The sequence below is a fragment of the Somniosus microcephalus genome, chromosome 3 (genome assembly GCF_052327205.1).
Source record: "Somniosus microcephalus isolate GS21.2 chromosome 3, FLI_Smic_1.0, whole genome shotgun sequence".
Taxonomy (NCBI): Eukaryota; Metazoa; Chordata; class Chondrichthyes; order Squaliformes; family Somniosidae; genus Somniosus; species Somniosus microcephalus.
Window position 1 is genome coordinate 303,583,356 of NC_140989.1, and position 23,367 is coordinate 303,606,722.

General features: G+C 44.6%; 1 protein-coding gene across 8 annotated transcripts in view; it reads left to right on the forward strand.

Annotated features, from left to right (window-relative positions):
- patj (PATJ crumbs cell polarity complex component) overlaps positions 1 to 23,367 on the forward strand; it is a 471,326-nt gene that overhangs the window by 353,263 nt on the left and 94,696 nt on the right. For all 8 annotated transcript variants that reach the window (XM_085982870.1, XM_085982876.1, XM_085982869.1 and 5 more), the window contains 4 exons: positions 9,682 to 9,777; positions 12,381 to 12,473; positions 16,566 to 16,640; positions 21,030 to 21,159. In XM_085982870.1, coding sequence (XP_085838996.1) covers positions 9,682 to 9,777; positions 12,381 to 12,473; positions 16,566 to 16,640; positions 21,030 to 21,159 — 394 coding nt within the window. The remainder of the gene's footprint in view (positions 1 to 9,681; positions 9,778 to 12,380; positions 12,474 to 16,565; positions 16,641 to 21,029; positions 21,160 to 23,367) is intronic.

Here is a 23,367-nt window from a genome sequence, read left to right on the forward strand (position 1 = left end):
GAAACTCCAGTATGATTTGGACAGGTTGGGTGATATGGCAGATGCAGTATAATGTGGATAAATGCGAAGTTATCCACTTTGGTGGCAAAAACAGGAAAACAGATTATTATCTGAACGGCAGTAGATTGGGAAGAGGGGAAGTGCAACGAGACCTGGGTATCCTTGTGCACCAGTCGCTGAAGTTAAGCATGCAGGTGAAGCAAGCGGTTAAGAAGGCAAATGGTATGTTGGCCTTCATAGCGAGAGGATTTGAGTACAGGAGCAAGGATGTCTTGCTGCAGTTGTACAGGGCCTTGGTGAGACCACACCTTGAGTATTATGTGCAGTTTTGATCGCCTTACCTGAGGAAGGATGTTCTTGCCATGGAGGGAGTGCAGCGAAGATTTACCAGACTGATACCTGGGATGGCAGGAATGACTTATGAGGAGAGATTGGGTCTGTAGTGTATGTACCTTTTTAAGGGGAGAACTACTTTTTACAGCTGTATACTGTAGTACTGGCAGTGACCACACCTGTACATAAACCCTGAGTAGGGATCTGTAGTTTTAGAGTAACCCTCATCCAGTAAACACCTGTTGATTGTTCCTCTGCAGTCTCTGTTGATTTATTGGAGGACACCATACCTCTAAATTCACGGATTTAACACTGTCGATTAGGCTTGTATTCGCTGGAGTTTAGAAGAATGAGAGGGGATCTCATTGAAACTTTTAAAATTCTAACAGGACTAGACAGACTAGATGCAGGAAGGATGTTCCCGATGGTGGGGGAGTCCAGAACCAGAGGTCACAGTCTAAGCCATTTAGGACTGAGATGAGGAATTTCTTCACCCAGAGAGTGGTAAACCTGTGGAATTCTCCACCACAGAAGGCAGTTGAGGCCAATTCATTAAATATATTCAAGAAGGAGTTAGATATATTTCTTAAGGCTAAAGGGATCAAGGGATATGGGGAGAAAGCAGGGACAGATTACTGAATTTGGATGATCAGCCATGATCTCATTAAATGGCGGAACAGGTTCGAGGGGCCGAATGGCCTACTCCTGCTCCTATCTTCTATGTTTCTATGAATGTCAAGGGGAGGTGGTTAGATTCTCACTTGTTGGAGATAGTCATTGTCTGGCACTTCTGTGGCGCGAATGTTACCTGCCATTTATCAGCCCAAGCCTGAATGTCGTCCAGGTCTTGTTGCACTCGGGCATGGACTGCTTCATTGGAAGGTAGCAAATGTAACCCCACTATTTAAGAAAGGAGGGAGAGAGAAAATGGGGAACTACAGACCAGTCATGGAATGTATACAAAATAGTTTTCTAGATAACTATGTTGAGGAGCCAACTAGGAAACAGGCTATTTTAGATCTAGTATTGTGCAATGAGAAAGGGCTAATTAATAACCTTGCAGTAAAGGGGCCCTTAGGGAAGAGTCTTGTGTGGCACCTTATCGAATGCTTTCTGAAAATCCAAATACACCTCACCCATTGGTTCCCCCTTATCTATTTTGCTAGTTACAACCTCAAAAAACTCTAGCAGATTTGTCAAACATGATTTCCCTTTCATAAACCCGTGTTGACTCTGCCCAATCCTATTACAGGAAACTTTGGTTTATCCGGAGGTTATATGTCCAGAATACTCGACCTAACGGCAAAAATCAGGAGCCGTTTTCTATTTTTTTTTCCCAGTCAAGCACTGCAAGGTCTGTAGCTATAGCAACAGCTTCAGCTACAGACGCTTGCAGCTGCAGCCGACTGTTTTGAGGCTGTTGCTAAGCAACAGGGTTTGTTGATTCACACGGAGCTTCTCAGTTCCATATGTTTAAACATTAACTCTGGTATGTCCGGCACTTTTGATGTTACGGCACCAGCTCGGTCCAGTCAGTGCCGGATATCAGAAAGTTTCCTGTATTATTTTCGAAGTGCCCTGTTACCACGTCCTTTAATAATAGATTCTAGCATTTTCCCTACTACTGATGTCAGGCTGACTGGTCTGCAGTTCCCCGTTTTCTCTCTTCCCTCCTATCTTAAATAGTGGGGTTACAATTGCTACCTTCCAATCCGCAGGAACCGTTCTAGAATCGATGGAATTTTGGAAGATGACATCCAATGCGTCCACTATCTCTATAGCCACCTCTTTCAAAACCCTAGGATGTAGGCCATCAGGTCATGGGGATTTATCAGCTTTCAGTCCCATTAATTTCTCCAGTGCTATTTTTTTTTACTAATACTAATTTCTTTCAGTTCCTCACTCTCGCTAGACCCTTGGTTCTCCACTATTTCCGGGAGGTTTTTTGCGTCGTCTTCTATGAAGACAGACACAAAGTATTTGTTTAATTTCTCTGCCATTTCTTTATTCCCCATTTTATAATTTCTCCCGTCTCAGCCTGTAAGGGACCCACATTTACTTTAGCTAATCTTTTCCTTTTTACACATCTATCAAAGCTTTTACAGTCTGTTTTTATGTCTCTTACCAGTTTACTCTCATATTCTATTTTCCCCTTCTTTATCAATTTCTTAGTTCTCCTTTGCTGAATTCTAAAATCCTCCTAATCCTCAGGCTTACTACTCTTTTTGGCAGCATTATAAGTCTCTTCCTTTGAACTAATATTCTATTTTCCCTTCCTTTATCAATTTCTTGGTATTCCTTTGCTGAATTCTAAAATCCTCCCAATCCTCAGGCTTACTCTTTTTGGCAGCATTGTAAGCCTCTTCCTTTGATCTAATACTATCTTTAACTTCTCTTGTTAGCCACGGTTGGACCACTTTTCCTGTGGGGGTTTTTGTGCCTTAAAGGAATGTATATTTGTTGTAAATTATGTATTAATTCTTTAAATGCTAGTCATTGCTTCTCTCCCGTCATACCTTTTAATGTAGTTTCCCAATCTACCTTAGCCAACTCGCCCCTCATACCTACGTAGTTTGCTTTGTTTAGATTTAAGACCCTAATTTCGGATTTAACTAAATCACCTTCAAACTTAATATAAAATTCTATCATATTTTGGTGACTCTTCCCTCAGGGCCCCTTTACTACAAGGTTATTAATTAGCCCTTTCTCATTGCACAATACTAGATCTAAAATAGCCTGTTTTTTAGTTGGCTCCTCAACATAGTTATTTAGAAAACTATTTTGTATACATTCCATGAATTTGTCCTCCACACTATTACTGCAAATTCGGTTGGCTCAGTCTATATGTAGATTAAAGTCCCCCATGATCACTGTATTACCCTTCTTACGTGCACCTCTAATTTCCTGATTTATACTCTGCCCTACATTACAACTAATGTTTGGAGGCCTATAAACAACTCCCACCAATGTTTAATAGCAAAATACTGCAGATGCTGGAAATCTGAAATAACAACAGAAAATGCTGGAAATACTCAGCAGGCCAGGCAACATCCGTGGAGAGAGAAACAGAGTTAACGTTTCAGGTCTGGGACCCTTCATCAGGACTGGAAAAAGCTGGAGATGTAACCGATATTAAGCAGGTGCAGAGACGGGGGGGTTTAGGAGGGGAGGAAGGAATAGAAAGAATACCCTGTACTTTTGTAAGAAGCAGGAAAGATAAAATGTTGCAAATGGGAATGGCAAAAATCATACTGCATGAAAAATGGGGGCAGGGATAATTATCTGAAATTGTTGAACTCAATGTTGAGTCCGGCAGGCTGCAAAGTGCCCAATCGAAAGATGAGGTGATGTTCATCGAGCTTACGTTGAGCTTCATTGGAACAATGCAATAGTCCGAGGACAGAGAGATCAGAGTGGGAGTGAAGCGGTGAATTAAAGTGACAGGCGACCGGAAGCTCAGGGTCACCCTTACGGACTGAACGGAGGTGTTCTGCAAAGCGGTCGCCCAATCTGCGTTTGGTCTCCCCGATGTAGAGGAGACCACATCGTGAGCAGCGAATACAGTATATTAAATTGCAAGAAGTACAAGTAAATCGCTGTTTCACCTGGAAGGGGTGTTTGGGGCCCTGGACAGTGGGAAGGGAGGAGGTAAAAGGGCATGTGTTGCATCTCCTGCGCTTGCACGGGAAGGTGCCAGGTGAAGGAGAAGGGCTGTTGGGGGTGATTGAGGAGTGGACCAGGGTGTCGTGGAGGGAGCGGTCCCTTCGGAATGCTGAAAGGGGAGGGGAGGGGAAGATTTTTTGGTGGTGGGATCACGTTGGAGGTGGCGGAAATGGCGGAGGATGATCCATTGAATGTGGAGGCTGGTGGGGTGAAAGGTGAGGACAAGGGGAACCCTATCGTGGTTCTGGGAGGGAGGGGAAGGGGTGAAATGGAAGTGCGGGAAATGGAACGGACACGGTCAAGGACCGTGTCAACCACGGTAGAGGGGAATCCTCGGTTGAGGAAAAAGGAAGACATGTCGGAAGCACTAGTATGGAAGGTGGCATCATCAGAACAGACGCGGCGGAGACGGAGAAACTGGGAGAATGGAATGGAGTCCTTACAGGAAGCGGGGTGGGAGGAAGTGTAGTCCAGGTAGCTGTTGGAGTCGGTGGGCTTGTGGATGTTTGTTGAAAGCCGATCACCAAAAATGGAGACGGAGAAGTCAAGGAAGGGAAGGGAAGAGTCGGAGATGGACCATGTGAAGGTGAGGGAAGGGTGGAAATTGGAAGTAAAGTGAATGAACTTATCTAGTTCAGGGCGAGAGCAGGAAACGGCACATATCCCATGAACAGGCTGGCATAGCTAGGGCCCATGCGGGTTCCCATAGCAACACTCCACTCACTTCCTCCAAATTAAAGGTGTTGCTATGGGAACCCGCATGGGCCCTAGCTATGCCAGCCTGTTCATGGGATACGTGGAACACTCTTTGTTCCAGTCCTACTCAGGTCCCCTCCCTCACCTCTTTTTCCGGTACATCGATGACTGTATTGGTGCCGTTTCCTGCTCTCGCCCAGAACTAGATAAGTTCATTCACTCCGTGCAAGCGCAGGAGATGCAACACATGCCCTTTTACCTCCTCCCTTCCCACTGTCCAGGGCCCCAAACACCCCTTCCAGGTGAAACAGCGATTTACTTGTACTTCTTGCAATTTAATATACTGTATTCACTGCTCACGATGCGGTCTCCTCTACATTGGGGAGACCAAACGCAGATTGGGCGACCGCTTTGCAGAACACCTCCGTTCAGTCCGTAAGGGTGACCCTGAGCTTCCGGTCGCCTGTCACTTTAATTCACCGCTTCACTCCCACTCTGATCTGTCTGTCCTCGGGCTATTGCATTGTTCCAATGAAGCTCAACGTAAGCTCGAGGAACAGCACTTCATCTTTCGATTGGGCACTTTGCAGCCTGCCGGACTCAACATTGAGTTCAACAATTTCAGATAATTATCCCTGCCCCCATTTTTCATGCAGTATGATTTTTGCCATTCCCATTTGCAACATTTTATCTTTCCTGCCTCTTACAAAAGCACAGGGTTGTGGCGGTACCACTGGTTGTCCCTTACATTGAGACACATAATTCCCTTTAACTTACCTTTTGGGGCCGTTGTCCTTTTAACTTACCTGTTGGGGCCATTGCCCCTTTAAGGCGCGCCCTAGCGCGCTGACGTCACGTCACGTACGACGTGATGTGCGTGCGCCGGCACAGCCCGGCCTAGCGTCTTCGGCCTCAGCGGCCAGCCGACGGGAGCGACGCGATCTTCTGCTCCCGCGGCAAGCACCGGCACAGCCCGGCCTCCCGACTTCGGCCTCAATGGCCAGAGGCGCAACGACGCGCATCACGTGACGCCCTAAGCGCGGGAAATGCGAACAACGTGATGACGTCATCACGCTCCCCACAGGACTGCAAACTCAGTCCTCGTGGAGTCCCCGCTGGGACAAGACCTACACCACGGTGCTCCTACAGTCAGCTATCTTACCTGCTGTAATTAGCCTGTTCCTGGAAATAAACAACTTATTTATAGTTCGTCGAAGTCAAACTCTCTTATTTAGTGGCGATCTACACGAACCGCTACAGGGTGTTCTTTCTATTCCTTCCTCTCCTCCTTAAACCCCCCCATCTCTGCACCTGCTTAATATCTGTTACATCTCCAGCTTTTTCCAGTTCTGATGAAGGGTCCCAGACCTGAAACGTTAACTCTGTTTCTCTCTCCACGGATGCTGCCTGGCCTGCTGAGTATTTCCAGCATTTTCTGTTGTTATCCCACCAATGTTTTCTGCCCCTTGCTGTTTTTTAGCTTCACCCAAACTGATTCTGCTATTTAATTTTTGGAGCTAAAATCCTTTCTCTCTACTGTCTTTATCCCATCCTTTATTATCAGAGCTACCCCTCCTCCATTTCTATTTTGCCTATCTCTTCTAAAAGATAAGTATCCTGGAATATTTAGTTCCCAACCTTGGCCACTTTGCATCCACATCACCGTAATGGCTATTAGATCAAACCTATTCATTTCTACCTCTGCTGTGAATTCATCTGTTCGAATGCTTCGCGCATTCAGATAAAGTGCCTTTAGCTTTGACTTTTTCTATTTTTCCCCAATGTCACTTTGTCACTGATGCCCTATTACCTTTGTTACTCTCTCTGTCCCTTCCTGACCCACACTGCTTATTTTTACCTGAAACTCTGCCCTGCTCTAGAACCTTGACCTTTCTCTTGCTGCTTTTAAATTGACCCTTTCCTGAATCCTCCCACCGCCCCCCCCCCCCTTATTAGTTTAAAGCCCTGTCTACTGCCATTGTTACTCAATTCGCCAGGACACTGGTTCCAGCCCGGTTTAAATGCAGCCCGTCCCACCGGAACAGCTCTCTCTTTCCCCAGTACTGGTTCCGGTGGCCCATGAAGCAAAACCCTGCCTCCCACACCACTCTTTGAGCCACGTACTTAACCTTCTAATCTGCTTATCCCTATGCCAATTGGCACGTGGCTCAGGTAACAATGCAGAGATTATTACCTTTTGAGGTTCTGCTTTTTATTTCAGACCCCAACTCCTTAAACTCTCTCAGCAGAACCTCATTCCTAGTTCTACCTATGCTGTTGGTTCCTACGTGGACCACTACAACTGGATCCTCCCCTTCCCACTCCAAGTTCTTCTCCAACCGCGAGATGCAGTCTTTAACCCTGGCACCGGGAAGGCCACACAGTCTTCGGAACTCCCGGTCGCGGCTGCAGAGAACAGTATCTATCCCTCTGACTATACTGTCCCCTAACATTCCCTTTCACTCCCCCACTTGAATCGCCTCCTGCACCATGGTGCCATGGTTAGCTTGCTCATCCACAAAGAAAGCAGGAACCTCATACCTGTTGGTCAAGAGCAAAGGCTGAGGCTCCTCCAGCACTTCACCTGGAGTCCCCTGAGTTGCAGTCACACCCTCCTGTCCCTGACCACTAACCAGACCAGTACCGCTACCTAACCTAAGGGGTGTGATTGCTTCCTGGATCAAAGTATCCAGGTAATTCTGCCCCTCCCTGATGCCCTGCAATGTCTGCACCTCAGACTCCAGCTCAACAACTCTGAGCTGAAGTTCCTCAAGATGCAGGCACTTACTGCAAACGTGGTTGTCCGGGATCACAATGCTCTCCACAAACTCCCACATGCTGCAGTTGAGGCATACCCACCTGCACTGCCATTCCTTATATGACCTTGTTCTATTTAATTAAATTTGTATTTAAGTAACTTACTTTACAGTTTAGTCTCTTGACTACTTACTTGACCTAGATTAAGTTATGGGTACTGAAATTAAATATCTACCTGTAACACAAAGCACTACAAGTAGTGTAGGCAAAAAGCAGCAACTCCTTCCCCCTCTTCTCCAAATTCCCACTCTTTCCAAATTCCCAAATGAAACATTCTGTTTAAGTGCACTCTGTTTAATTCCGCTCTGTGCTGACCGTGTCTGGGTCATCACGGTCTCTTCTGGAGTTGTCCATCATTTCCAGCGTGGAAATCACGGGCTCCAAGCTCTGCGCAGAGCCCCATGCAATGTTGACATTGCCAAGAGGTTCTCTGGTAGGCTTGCCATTGCACCTAACAATTCGGTGTGCATGCCCATCACCCTTCTTCTGAAGGCCTCCCCATCGAAGGCCTCATCTGAGTCATGTGCAGCAGAACTCATCCTCTGGGGAGCTGGCCCCCGAGCTACCCTTTCTCCCTGGCCTTGCTGCAGCCATCTCGTGCCCGCTGCTTCACCCTGTGCAGATCCCGCATCTACACTACCCTTTAAATTACGCTCAGTGCCAGTTTCTGAGCTGGTGTCTGCGAGTGTCAGATGCAGTGACGGTCTGCCTCCTCCTCCCTTGCACTCCTCCACCGCCTCGGGGACAGGCTCTGCAGCTGGCAGTTCTTTGCTATCTGAAAGCAGAAAGGCGCCATGGTTGGGTTGTGGTGTGTGGGGGGTGCGTGGGTGTGGTGGAAATCAAGATATCCATGCCTACAGCATCAGCAGCTTATAAGTGAGAAGAGATTGTGGGATGAGGGGGAAGTAGGATATGAGAAGAAGGATTAGGAATGAGTCTACCCTTGTTGTCCCCAAGGGCTTCAACTTCACCCGTTGCCATGGCCTTGGTGACTTCCCGTCCAATTATGTCAAGCACATTCTCCTCCAGTTGGCTCAAGGCCTGCGTTGCTGCTTTCCCCCCTGCCTGTCTGCCGCTGCTCCCGCCGACTGAGCGACCTTAATCTGTAAGAGAAAGGGAAGTGTGTCAGTGAGTGTGGTGCAATGTGTTTGGGTGATGTGCCTGCCATAGTTGAATAGCTGGCAGTGTGTGCAAGGTGAGAGGTGTGAGTGTTGAGAGAGTGAAGTGAAGCTGCAATTGTGAGGTCTGAGTGGTGATAGGTGGAGATTGTTGGTAGGTGAGTGATGGGAGTGTGGTGCAGTGAGTGAGGTTTGTGATGCAGATAGTGGGATTTGGCATTTGCCGAAGCCGTCACTCACCTTGACCTACTGTTTGACGTCATTAAACTTCTTGCGGCATTGCATCCAGGACCTGGGGACCACGCTGTTGGCCGTCACGTATGTAGATATCTCCTGCCAGAGCCTTCTAGACATTTGAGCAGACGCTTCCTACTGGTCTGCAGGAAGAGGACAGCCCATCACCTCTCCACGGCCACCACGAGTGCCTCCAGAGTTGCATCTGAGAAGCGTCTAGCTCTTTTCCTCTGCTGCTGCTCAGCCATCTCTTGCAAAATCAGGTCTGCTTCCAAGTGGAGCTCCAAATAGAATGACAGAGATGCTGCTGCATCAAAGAACTTCCCCTTTAAGTAGTGAAGAAACCCTCGGCCAAACATGACTTGCAATTAAACTGCACCCGATATTGGCCCACCTGTTGAGCGGTAAGCCAATGTGCAGTGGGTTTAGCCCTGAGATCAGCACTATAATCATGTAAAGGAGCAGTCAGCACAAACTTTGCGTGCTACCCAGACCACATTGACCTGGCGCGGCTAAATAGTGCTGGGCCATGACACCACGTGTTTTTGTGCCATATTCAATTTCTAGGCCACCCGACCCAAACCCACCCGTTTTTTGGGGTTAAAATTCCTCCCTGGGTGACTGAAATGGAAGGTGTTCAATTCGCCAACTCACACACCCCTCATATTGATGAGCACAAAGAATAAATAATAGAAAAAACAACTCCTCTATTGTCCTCACACTAAAAGAAAAGTAAGATTCTGCTTGCTTGGTTTTCCAAGGAACATTGAGAATTTTTTTCTCAATAGTGTTATTGCAATAATCCATAATCTGTGTTTAGATTCTAGACACAGGAGCGTTGTCCACCCTGGAACAATCATCCTCTCAATCAGATTTTTCAAGTTTCAAGAATGTACAGCATATACTATTAACAAAGGTAAGAAAAGTAGTACAAATCGAAGTGATTTTTAAATTCATATTTTTAAACAAAGTTCTTCTCCTTTGTACAGGATATTCTTGATGTTATAATCAGAAAAAATGTAGGGATGAATTCCAACGTAATTTTTCAAAGCAGTTTGATCAAAGTTCGGCCAATTTTTATATGCTGCATTTTGTTTTAATTCACCCACATTAGACTTCGAATATCACCTGTCTGTGTAAGTGAAGAGACAGAAATTGTCGTAAATGACAACTGCAAAGCTGCAATGTAAAACCTAATACAATAAGAAATGTGAATGCAAAGCTCAGATTTGAATTCCCCAAGTCTGGTAAAGATAAGTTTGTATTAGGTTTGTGCACAAAGTATCTAACCAGTCGAATAGCTCCCTGTCCAAGCTCGAGAATAAAGAATGGCCGCTGAGGTTTGGAACCGGAGCATAGGGTTCAACTTGAGCTAAAGATTGATGGAGCAGGGTAGAGGCGCACTACACAATTTGCAGTATACGTCATGTATGTGCATTGAAACTAGAAGGTGTGATTTTTAAAAAGAAAAATTAATATCTCCAGAATGAAGCTGAAGCATTTATAATTTTAAAATGGATTAATTATTTTACTGTCAAATTTGATTTAGAAGATTTTTTTCAGTCTTCAAATTAAAAAAAAAAAAAAAATTCTGGTGAGGTTCTGGATCTGAAGTATGAATTAACTAGCAGCTGGCAACCAGAGCATACCAGTTCTCACCAAGTCATCTGTGTCAAATATTCTACTTTGTGTGAAAAGACTGTCAATTCAATGCCATTGAATGCATGTTTTGTTTTTGCTGAATTTCGTCTCATTTATGTTAGACTTTACAGAGACAATAAGGAGGTGCTTCTGATTGGGGTGCAGTTTATACCCAAATAGCTAGAAACAGGATTTACACTGACATTTATAAATGGAAGTGTGCTATTTGCACCCAATTTTCCAGGGTCAGCTCATTGTCATAATTATGCATAGCTCCAGGTGCAGAGTTATTTGTGTACAGGGAGAAAACTAGTGGTGTGAGTGAAAAATTGTATGCAAATGAAATTCAAACAGATGGGGACAATTAAAGGGGCGTGCCACAACAGTTTAATTAAAAATTCTGAAAGCCTTTGTAAAAACTTGAAATGCTCGTGAATCCATTAGAAGCCTGTGCCAAGATGGTAGTGGGAGGAGACAGGAAAAAATGTGGGGAAAGGAAACCCAAGGTGCAAGCATGCATCTGCAGGCAGGTGCTGGAGAATTTTAGCACCCGAGCCCTGTTTTATGGGCACGGGTAATAGGCAGCACAATGGGGTTGGTTGTTTATTAAAACAGCAACTCCTTTCTATCCGTGCCAGTAGCAGCCGCAGTGAAATCACGAGCAAAAAGACCAGGTCGCGTAAATAATAAATGAATTGGGTATGTCCATCCACAGTTGAGGGCTGGCATAAGGAATAAATCTCACTTGTAAAAATCTGGGCTGCGGATTGCTTTTACTTGAATACACTGTAACAAATGTATTTGGAATAAAGATCACGGTGTGGGTGTGAGACCGCTTATAAGGTTGGTGGTGGGATTCCACAGGAAGGGCCCATTGCCGTGCTAACACATTGGCTTGCTTAAGCATATATAGCTGTGCCTTACCTGTCAAAAAGGTTGCCAGCTTCCCTTTTCTCTCAGTACTACTCCTGTGCTAATCGCTGGTATTACAGTCTCTGTGTACAGTCGGTCGTGCTAGCAGAGGCACTGAGAGGAGTGGAAGACGTGGGGGGAAGAGAACCACTTAGTTTGTGCTGATTTTTGTCAGCAAATGCTAGAACACTGATTGGGCCCCAAAACTCTTGACTGTCCGCCTGAAGCACTGATGGCTGGCATGTATGACTAATGTGGAAAATTACACTACACAAAAATAATCACTGTCATGTCATATCTTAATTTTTATTCAGTCTTCTCTAACAAAATCATGTACTGTAATGCATCTATCAATGTGACATGCAATAATAGATTGTGTTTCAGTATCTTGCTTCAATAAATAGAGCAAGCTTTGGATATTTGGAAAGACTAGTCTTTTTCTTCCCCCGCCCCGAAAGCAATGACTCTTACTCTGGTATAGTTCCACAGGCACTAACTGCCCTAAGGTACTTCATCCTTTCGTCATTTTTCATGTATAAGCTTAGATGGTGAGTGTTGGCAGGCTTTTGAATCTTGGAAGGAAGGCATGGCAGCTAATCTCAATCCAGTTCCCACCTTAGATTCCTATATATATGCGCTCCAGCAGGAGCCTATCGATAGTGGTCAAGAGCTAAAACTATGGTTGATTTCTTTTCTCTTTCCCCCCCCCCGGCAACCAGTCCAAGGGCACTGAGGCCTATTGTACTTCGACTGCTATCCTTGCTGAGCTCAGTACAAACTAGGACTGTACGTGGGGCTTTCTGATCTGTGAGGCAAAGATCCACTGTACAGTACACATCAGCTGAGCCATTGGGGAAATCTATAGCATATTATTTGATAAGTTAATGATGACTCATTGAATTGCAAAGTGATGAGCACTCAAAAGTGCTCGAAGTGTAAAATATTGTTCTAAAATTTAATTTATAGGACCAGAGTGGCCTTGGTCTAGCTATCAGTGAAGACAACACGAGTGAAGGAGTCATCATTAAAAGCCTTACTGACAAAGGAGCAGCAATAAAGGTAAGAAACTGATTTAAATCAGTTCAGCATTTCAAGTACTTGCTGTTTAGTCAGGCAAGTTGGAGGTCTAGCATTGAATTCTTAAACTATGTACAGATCTTTTTCAACAATGTTGATTATACTTTTTAATGTTGGCAAGAGCCAGCAGCGCTGACTGGGAACTAGCTCCACAATGGTTACAACTAATCTGCAGCAGGTGCATAGTGATGTAAGACTACCACCAGCAGTCTCACACCATTGGCCAAAATTCAGTCCTAGTGAATGACTTCTGAGTTATACTACCCAATGTGTTGCAATGCTAAGCTGAAACAGCTTTGCATGGTGTAAATTCTATGGTATAACTGGCCCTCTTGTTGCCATACCCAGATCGATGCAACAACAAAAACAACAACTTGCATTTATATAGCACCTTTAATGTAGAAATATATCCCAAGGTGCTTCACAGAGATGTTGGGAAAAAATGGATGCCGAAGGAGGAGATATTCGGAGGAGTGACAAACCGCTTGGTTGAAGAGCTGGGTTTTAAGGGGTTCTTAAAGGGGGAGAAAGAGGCGACGAGGTTTAGGGAGGGAATTCCAAAACATGGGATCTAAGCCGCTGAAGGCATGGCTAACAGTTGTGAGGCGACAGGAGGGGGTGTATGCACAAGAGGTCAGAGTCAGAGAAATGGCGACAGGGATAGGAAGGTAATTTAAACATGTGGATGAGAATTTTAAATTTGAGGTATTGTTGGACCAGGAGCCAATGTAGATTAGCACGGACCGGGCTGATGGGTGAGTTTATGGTGGGTGCAGGATGGGAGGCCAGCCAGGAATAGACAAATCTTTAGGTTACAAAGGCATGGATGAGGGTGTCAGTGGTGATATCAGGATGGAGGCGGGTGATGATACAAAGGTAGAAGTACCTTTATGAAGGATAAGATATTGGTTCCGAACATTCTGGTTCAACTGCATTACTGGCCAGTGAGGAGGTTGAAATTTAGTGTCAAGGGTATGATGTTTGTGGCGGGGTGCTGAGATGATGGCTTCAGTATTCCCGATGTCTAGCTGGAGAAAATAGTGGTTCATCCAAGACTGGATATCAGACAAATATTATGATAAAACAGAGGCTGTGGAGAGGTCAAGAAGTGGTGTAGAGATAGAGCAAACATAATAAGCAATAGCAGGGAAGAACCTAATAAAATGGCAAAATAGAAAGTCTTTGTTTGGCCCACGTGGGGGTGTCCACAAGATAAAATTCCCTTAATTGGGAAAATAATCTTTCACGGTGTTTTTACAATACAGGTTTAGAATCAGTGCAAGGCAATTTTGGCTTCAAACTGCTGCTCAACTTGTCTGGTGTAAATTGGGTGTTAAGACCTGAATTGATTCCGACGTGAAGCAGTGTGGGACTCCCTCCTGCTGGGAGTTTAACTGTACTTTGCTCTGGTGTCAGGCTGGGCCCTCACTCCAGATTCAGGCTGCATTTACATTAAAACCACAGTTTTGGTTTTCAGCAACACTGCTTCCACTGATGCTATAGTTGTAGTTTAAGTGCAGCCTTGGATCGTGACACGTGGATATTTTGATGTACTGGGGATGCAAATGAGGTAGTAGAGGTTCAACCTCTTAATCGTGGCCCCAGCCAGAGCTGTCCAGTCGCTATCTCACTTTCATCTAGCAAATGGCCCATTCTAAGATGGATACCTTAGCCTCCTCAAATTCCTTTCATTCTGTGTCTTTTCCTAATTAACTTTTAATTATCTTTGCAAGCAGTTCTCCAAATTCTATCTGTAGAGATTATAATATGGTTATTAGTAATAATAGAAGAAACATAGGTTGGGCCTTCACTGGCCAAATTAAAGATACATTAACAAAGTCAAAACTCTTAACTTACAAACAACAGATAACTAACCTGGCAGGGCCATCCAATCTCCCATCTGGAATGTTTATGCATCACCTAATCTAACTGATTAAAAAGAGTGTCTCAAATTCTAATGAAAGTTTTCCAGGAAACAAAACTTATAATTTAAACACATTATTATTCATGTAGCCATATACATTTTAGGCACCCCTAGCTTCTAACACCTATTTTTAAAGAGGGTGGGAAAGGGCAGTGTGCCATTTTCTGGTGCACAAGTATGCTGGGCACGGAGTCCCTAGCATGCCATAAAAATCTGTCAGGAAGGTGGGTTCAGGTGGACCTGCAAGAAGGAAGGCCTATAAAAGGCTCATGCAGAAATGGCCTTTTAAAGCTGCTTCTTGTATTTTTTTTTTCTAACTGGTACTTAGGCTTTCATGAGCCTTCGTGCCAGTTGCTGTTTACCTTTTTGCTCTGAGCTCCCATTATCAGCACCAGGGGGTTTGCCACTCAGGATTTTCTAAGCTGATGTGATCAGGCTGCCTGGAATGTGCTCTGTGTCCTCCTCCAAGTACCTGCATCCCCACATCTGCAGAGAGAGGTAGCCTACCTCACTTTGGCAGACTTTGTTGGTGGAGGCTCCTCTTCCCAAAGGTAGCTGTGATAGTGGACCTCCAATGGCATCACAATGATTGACCTGACAACCCTTATGTTGGAAGGTTCTTCAGAAGCACTTCATGAAAGATCAGGAACCAGCATTGCCTGTTTGGCAGCACCTACCAAGATGCCAAGAAGCATGGAAAACCTGCCTGGGAATGACAGTCGGAACCTGCCTTCTCAGGGTCTGCATCAGCAGAGGGGCAGACGCCAAGCTGTGCTATCTGCTGCAAGGCCAGCTGCAGCTACAATGCAGTGTGTGTCTTGTAATAGTAAGTTGTGGCCTGAAAATGGTCCGCACTTTCTTGCAGACATTTTGCAGTGCTGTCCTATGGGATTGAACTGTGGAATGGCATGGAGGAAAACACTCGTCATAAGCATTCATGCAGCATCGGGCGAGGAAGTGGCTTTGAGCCCAAGGTCAGCCATGATCTTATTGAATGGCCTATTCCTGCTCCTATTTCTTATGTTCTTATCACCTCAACTTCAACAGCCATCAAAGAGGTGTACTGGATTGCAATTGGCTGTAGACTCATGCTTGTACGTAGGAATTCCTTTGCTCCCGCTTTCCTGCCACCGCTTATTTTTCTGCTCCTTCAGCCTTGGCAAAAAGTTGCTGGTGGATTAAGATTTCTTTCAGTTCTCTCAAGAAACTTTTTAAATATTTGTCCTTCTCTTTGTCACACTCCTTTTATTCTCACCACCTCTAAGTTTTACTTAGACACAATTTTCCTCTCTCACCACTGGTGTCAGCCCACTGAGTTTTCACCCAGAGTTTTGAATAATTGTGCAAATGAGTTAGATCACAAAAGTGAGTGCCATTAGTACTTCGAATTCAGATGGGTCATAAATTAGTGTTAACCTGGCAGGCGGGAAAGCCTGCAGCAGAAGGATGCAGTGGAGCAGCAGGTAGGGAGAGATTGCTGGTGGGGGTGGTGGGAGAGATCGGGGGGGGGGGGGTTGGGAGAGATCGTTGGGGTGGGGGCGAGATGGGGGGAGTAGGGAGTAGAACGTAGTCGTGGGGTGGAGAGATGGTGGGGGGGGAGTAGAACATGGTCGGGGTGGGGGAGAGATGGGGGTTGGGGGGGTGTAGAACGTGGTGGGTGGTCCGATTGTGGGGGTGGGGAGACTGCGGTTGGGAGATGGTGGTGACGGGGGTCCGATCATGGGGTGAGAGCAGACAGATCACAGGGTGGGGGTGGGGAGGGAAATGGTTATGGGTAAGCTTGTTGGGCCTGGACAATTCATGGCGTGTTTAGTGGGTATCTCGTGGGCAAGTACTGCAATTTCACTCCCTTGATGTATTTCAATGCAGAGTGTCAGCGAGATATCGATAGAGCGAAGCTTGTGGAGGAGCAGTGCAACTTGGACAGCAACTTCTTGATTTCCATGTTTAACTGCGCATGTGCAGAGCCAGAAGCTGCTGTCCGATTTACTGCTTAATAATGGTGAGCGCTGATAGCCTCACTGTTATTCTTACCGCAAAATCTGGGCCATAATAGTGTCTTTCTGCATGATTTTTTAAAATATAGTTACTGACTACTTTTGTAAAAAAAGGATTCTCTTATACCAATTTATTGCAATTTATCATTTTAGGATGGAAGAATCAAAGTCGGCGATAGAATTCTGGCTGTGGATGATGAAAGTGTAGTGGCACAGCCTCCAGAAAAGGTAATTTGTTTATGGACTGGGCTCAGGGTTCCTCTTGTTCATTGATCACTAGTTTCTGTTGCTTCAGAATGGCTTTGGGTGATCAAGATCCCCAATGTATATATTTGCGAATGTTGTGTAATCTAACAGCTACACTGTTACATTGAAGCATGTAAGCTTTGCACCAGATAAGAGAGAGTAAATTTTTTTTTAATTGATCCTGAAATTTTGAAATTTTATGGCGATTTCAGCGGTCTCCTGCCATAACTCTGGTGGTAAACCAACAGAACCCCTAGGGAAACAGCAAAGACCTAGTTACCCTCCAGGTCTCTGCCGTTTCCAGGGGTTTTCTCACTGCCTTCATTAAGCAGAACAGCCCTCATGGCATTTCCTCATGTTAATCCTGCTGACAGTATAGGCTCTGCTATTGTAAAGCGTGCTATTTGTGGTACCTAAAACTTAATGCCTGAAGCATATGGATAGAAATTGAAGGCATAAATGAAAGAAAAACAGAAAATGCTGGAAATACTCAGCCGGTCAGGCAGCGTCTGTAGAGAGGGAAACAAAGTTAACATTTCAGGTCGATGACCTTTCATCAAAATTGGAAAAAGTTAGAGATGTAGCAGGTTTTAAGCAAGTACAAAGGCAGGAAAAGGGGGAGGGGAGAAAAGAACAAAAGGGAAGGTCTGTGATAGGGTGGAAGGCAGGAGTGATTAAATGACAAAAGGGATTATGCTGCAAGGCAAAAGGGGATGGTAATGGGACAAGTAAAGAAACAAAAGGCAAGTATACTAAATTGGAAGAAGTACAAATAAACTGCTATTTCATCTGGAACGAATGTTTGGGGCCCTGGACCCTAGGAAGGGAGGAGGTAAAAGGGCACTTGCACAAAAAAGTGCCATGGGAAAGTGAGAGGGTGTTGGGGGTGATTTAAGAGTGAACCAAGGTGTTATGGAGGGAATGGTCCCTTCAGAAAAAGAGGTGAGGGAGGGGACCTGAGTAGAACTGGAACAAAGACTGTTCTACATATCCCAAGAAAAGGCAGGCATAGCTAGGACCTATATGGGTTCCCATAGCAACACCTTCTATTTGGAGGAATTGAGTGGAGTCAAAGGAGAAGTTGTTCAATGTAAGAATAGGTTCAGCCAGGTGGAAGAGGGTGGTGGTGGATGGGGACTGGTTGGGCCTCCGGTCAAGGAAGAAGCAGTGCGCCCTCAAACCGTCCTGGTGGGGGGTGGCAGTGTAGAGGGGTTGGATGTCCATGGTGAAGAGGAGACGGTTAGGGCCTGGAAACTGTTAAAATGGCAGAGGGCGTAAGAAGAGTCGCGGGTGTATATGGGAAGAAACTGGACAAGGGGAGAAAAACTAGATTTGAGATAGAAAATCCATGGGGCAAGAACAGGCTAGAACAATGGGTCTACCAGGCCAATCCTGTTTGTGGATCTTGGAAAGGAGGTCGAAGCAGGCTGTGTAGGGTTAGGGGACTGAGGTTGGAAGCCGTGGCGGGAAGATCTCCGGAGAAGGTCAGTGACAGTCTGGGAAATGATGGCTTGATGTTCGTTGGTGGTGTCATAGTCCAAGGGAGGTAGGAGAAGCTGTCGGAGTTTGTGTTCAGCTTCTGTAAGGTAGAGTTCAGTACACCAAACAACAACAGCACCACCTTTGTCAGCAGGTTAAAATGAAAGACCCATTTGGCACCATGGACAAATGGTTATCCAGCTGAAAGACATGGGAGCTCGTAATGTATGGCATTGTCGGTAGGTTACTCCTTACCTTTGCCCAGTCACAGTGAATGAGATGCAGCAAAAGAGGTTGCAAGACACTGGCTACTCTTTCATGATAATACATAGTGTCCTGGTGAAGGATTACCATTATGTAACTGTCAAAGTTGCCTGATTGGGGGACTGTGGATGATCACAGAGATACCTGTGGCCAGAATTTGACTGGATGATTTTGATTAGTTAGCGCCTTTCACAGCCTCAGGCTGCCTCAGCGCTATAGAGCCAATGAAGTACTTTTGAAGTGTAGCCACTGTTCTAATGTAGGAAACGGGGCAGCCAACTTGTGCACAGCAAGATCCCACAAACAGCAATGTGATGATGACTAGATAATCTGTTCTTGAGAGATAAATATTGGCCAGGACACTGGGAAGAATTCCCCTGCTCTTCTTCAAAATAGTGCCATGTGATCTTTTATGTCCACCTGAGAAGGCAGACGGGGTCTCTGTTTAACATCTCATCCAAAAGATGGCACCTCCAACAGTGCAGCACTCCCTCAGTTCAGCTGAGTGTCAGCCTAAATTCTGTGTTCAAATCCCTGGAGTGGGACATGAACCCACAAACTTCTAACTCAGAGACAATTGTGTTACCACTGAGCCATGGCTGACACCTAGTGGAAGCTTATTCCTCCATGTTATTCGATGCTTTAATTGGGAATTACAGAAACTGAGGGTGTTCTAGACATGCAGCTCGGAAGAGGAGATTAGGGCGATGCAGCATAGGGCAATCATATTGGTCTAGAGCAGACAACTGCAGAAGTCGCTGAGCAATTTTTATACCAGGCCTAGGGCTCCCTGTGCCTGAAGAAGCAGTGGGAGTGGTGAGGGCAGCAACAAGACAGTTTCAGGTGGAGGGCTTGCTGGGTCGGCTCTGAGCATTGCAGAGACAGACAGGGTGGCAGCAAGCAACTTATTTTGGAGGTTTCACAATCCAGGGGAGCCTAGATAATGCAAGCCAATGGAGAAGGTTCCTCTGGCCAACTACATCTGAGAATTTAGGGGAGGCTCACTCCTCACATCTTGGAATTATGCCCAATCCACATAAAACAGGATAAATCTAACCAGGCCAATTACTGTCCTATCAGCCTCCTCCCAGTCATCAGTCAATAGATGGATGAATTCATCAGTAGTGCCATCAAGTGACACCTAATCACCAATAACCTCCTCACTAATGCTTAGTTCGGGTTCTATCAGAACCACTTGGCTCCAGACCACATCACAGCCATGATCCAGACATGATGCAAGTGCTGAATGCCATAGGAGAGGGCAGGTGGCCCCCATTCATTCTGACAATGGCAGCATTTTTTTTCTTTAAACCTGCACCTCAAGAGGGAGATAAAAGGTAGCTGGTTTTATTGACCGGTCGACTGGTGAATCATTGAAGAGGGAAGAAGTCAGAGGGACTGCCCTTCACTGGCTGGGAGCACAGAGAAAAGGATGCATGGGCAGTCAGTTAGGTCCAGGGAGGAAGCCAGGTCTAACACAGGGAAACTCACTCATCGTAAGTCAAGAGCGAGTCAGGAAAGACTAAGTGAGCCCAGTAATCAGGATAGTGTGCTGTATTTTTTATTATTTTTCTTGTTTTCGAGGAGGCTTCTGTAGTTAGTTCAATCAAGGTGAGATGTGATTACATCTGTTACTCTATGTTCAATTTGTAAATTAAAGCAGCTTGACAATTCACATCTGACCCCATCTCTCATAAGTTTTTCAGTCTGCCTTTGGAAGGATTGGAGAAGTACATGTGAGGGTATGTGTGAAAGACTTAATATCCAGTTCAGCTCTCACTGAGTTGTGCTGTAACATTATCAGATATTGGGCAGTTTAGCACATGTCTGAATGTAAGATGCTCGGACCATTTACAGGAGTGACTAGGGCCGCTAAGAGGAATGACTGGCACCATGGTACCTGAGAGAATATCCAGCAGACCTGAAACTTGTAACACTCAGTAAGATTGACGTTACTTCATTAGATTTTAAATCAGATTTCATAAATTTAACAACCACTGAAGTTTCTTATAAAGTTGACATGCCCGGTTTTCATTTTCAAAAATTATTGAGGGCTTTGTTGTCACAAGGACTTTGTTCTTAAAAGAAAATTGTGAATTTTATACTCCAGGTGAAGGAAATTAATGTGGGAAATGAAATATTTTTCCTATTTTGAGCTCCCAGGCCAGGCTGCACCAACCAGTCCCCAACAGTTTTAGTTGTAACCAATCTTGAACTCTGAATTTGGATTAAACCGTAAAATGAATGGCTGATATGTTTCATAGTTACTAATTAAATTCCAACAGGCAGTGTAATTTGGTGTAAGCAATTTCATTTTCCCAGCGTTAGTACTGTTCACTGAGAACGTAATGTATTCTAGTTCATACTCGCTGAGTAAAATTAAAGATTCATAATTCACAAATTTTTTTTGAAATTCGTGTTGACTATACCGTAGTGTTGAGTATTTGAGGCATAAATTGCTACCATAGTAACGTTTCTTTTTGAAAATCATTCCATCAGGCTAGAGCAGTGCATCAATTCAATTTACCACGGGTGACTGGTTTGATTTCCCATTCTTTTGTATTGTTAGCTCAGTGAAACCAGATATGATGCACATTTTTTATTCAGTATTTTTTGTTCCTGTTCTAGGCCATCAATCTTCTCAAAAAAGCAAAAGGAACAGTGAAGTTGACCATCAGTTGTCAGGACAGGCCCCTACAACCATCTCCGCCACCTCCACCTTCATATCTTAACACAGATTCTGAGTTCCCAGATCGCAGTAAGTACCTCTAACCTTTCCTTTTAATATTGGGGTAATTTAAGTCTAGAGTTACCATTTCAGTCCTAAATGGAAGGTTAATCTGTGGCTATCCATGCACTATTCTTTAATGAAATTTTGAAATTCAGCCCATTCAGAAACCTGATACATATGTTAGAAAGTTATTCTGCAAGTTCTGTGTACTTTGAAATTACAGTTGATGTGTTTTTTTTCCTCAATCAAAAGTAATTTAGATAAACATTTATTTGAAGTGGATCTGCTTCATATGTGTATGATTTGTAGGAACATGTAACACTGAAAACAGAAAGTTCACATTGCTCTGAAAGTATTGTGGACCCCTGTGGGTTGTCTAATGCGCACGGCATACCTGAGGTCAGCTGCAACTGTGCGGAAAGAGGCCTGGACGCACTCCCAGTGTAGTCCTGCCTCCTAACGGGGGCCTTGTGCCAGAATCAAGAACACTTTCAGATGTTCACCCGCCCAACAGAAGTTCCAACTCCTTTTGGCTATCTGTGGAGAGGCAGGGGTTGAAAAGAAGAAATTCAAGTTTCCGACAAAATCTTCGGAGTGAGCTTGAGACCCTCGTAGACCCGCTAGTTTGTGGGGTTCTGGCACATCTGCTCTAGATGCAAGTTCACCTCTCCCCATTTGAGGATCCCAAAGAGATTCTGGTGTAACGAAGTTGGGGTGGTGAACTGACAGAATGGGTCTCCGCCGTTTTAAATCGTTGCTGTGCTTGGGAACCAAGCATTTCACCGGTGCAACAAAGGGGAAAATCCAACCTTTAATCGTTTCCAATAGCCATCCAATCAGAATTTTATCAAAGGCTTTCTGAAAGTCCAAATAGACAATTTTCATTGGACTCTCTTCATCCACTGTTTTGATCACTTCAAAAAAAATTAGCACGGCCATAAATATGGTGCGCTGTAAATATTTTTTCTAGTATTTTGTATAATACTTTCTACTATCTTGTTTATGACTACACTCATTGACCTAGCATTCCCTGGGTCCATTTATTTCCTACTAATTTCAAAGTAACTTTAGTTAGTGATTTATAGATGATGTGGTGACACAGTGAATTTAGCAATACTCTGCACCATGAAGCGATGGAACATGGGTCTGAACCCACAAATCCATTCAGTATGAGCTCCCAGTGGCAGCTGAGTCATCAGAGCAGAGCAAGGCACTCGGGACATTAGTCACTGTTAGGTCATTTTCCGATGCCTACATGGCAGAATCAGGGAAGTATGTTACCTTATTGCCCTCTCTGACAGAAAGCACTGGTAATGATGGCTAAATAAAGTGCTACACATAGAGAGGAACTAAAAATGACACGAGTACTCCATGAATAGTGTTGAAATAGATAACAAATCTTAGTAAACTTCATGCTAAATATGCCCAACCAATGCAGAGCAGCTATCAACAAAGCTAATAGGATGTTGAACTACAAAGACAAAACAATAGAATGTAAGCCAGAGGATGTAATGATCAAACTGTATGGTGCTTGTTGGACCACACCTTGAATGCTGTGACCAATTCTGGCCACCGAAATACAGGAGAGACATTCAAGTGCTGGAGACTGTGCAGAGAAGAGCCACAAGGCTGATACCCAGTGTCTGAGTTATGAGAAAAGACTGGCTAGACTTGGGTTTGTCAGCTTGAAAAGGAGCTATCTGAGAGGTGATTTTGTAGATACTTAAGATTTTTAAGGATATAGAAAATGTTAACCCTGAATATTACCTCAAATTATAAACTATGGGAGCAGAATAGGAGACACAGGTTCAAAGTAGTAAAAGATAATTTTAGGACCGATATCATTAAATTCTTCTTCACACGAGTGATCAATGTGTGGAATAAACTTCCAGATAGGGTAATGGAGGCAAAATCCCTTTAATTGTTCAAGAAACATTTGGGTGCTGCAATGGGATGAGCGTTATGATCGCGCTGGATGGATGAAGTTAGAAGTAAGATGGGCAAAATGGCCTTCCTCGTCTGTCATTATCTTGTAATCTGGAGAAAGCAACTTTAAAAATGAGAGATATGGGTAAATCATGAGGCATTGCAGAATTCCTCCAGTCGTGATTGTCTCACTATTGAGCAATCCACTTTGCTCCAGAGACTTGTTATCATTAGAGTAGTTGTACAGAATCCGAGTTGCAGGGTATATGTTGATGTATATGGCTACTCGGTCAGAGCCCACAGTTTCTG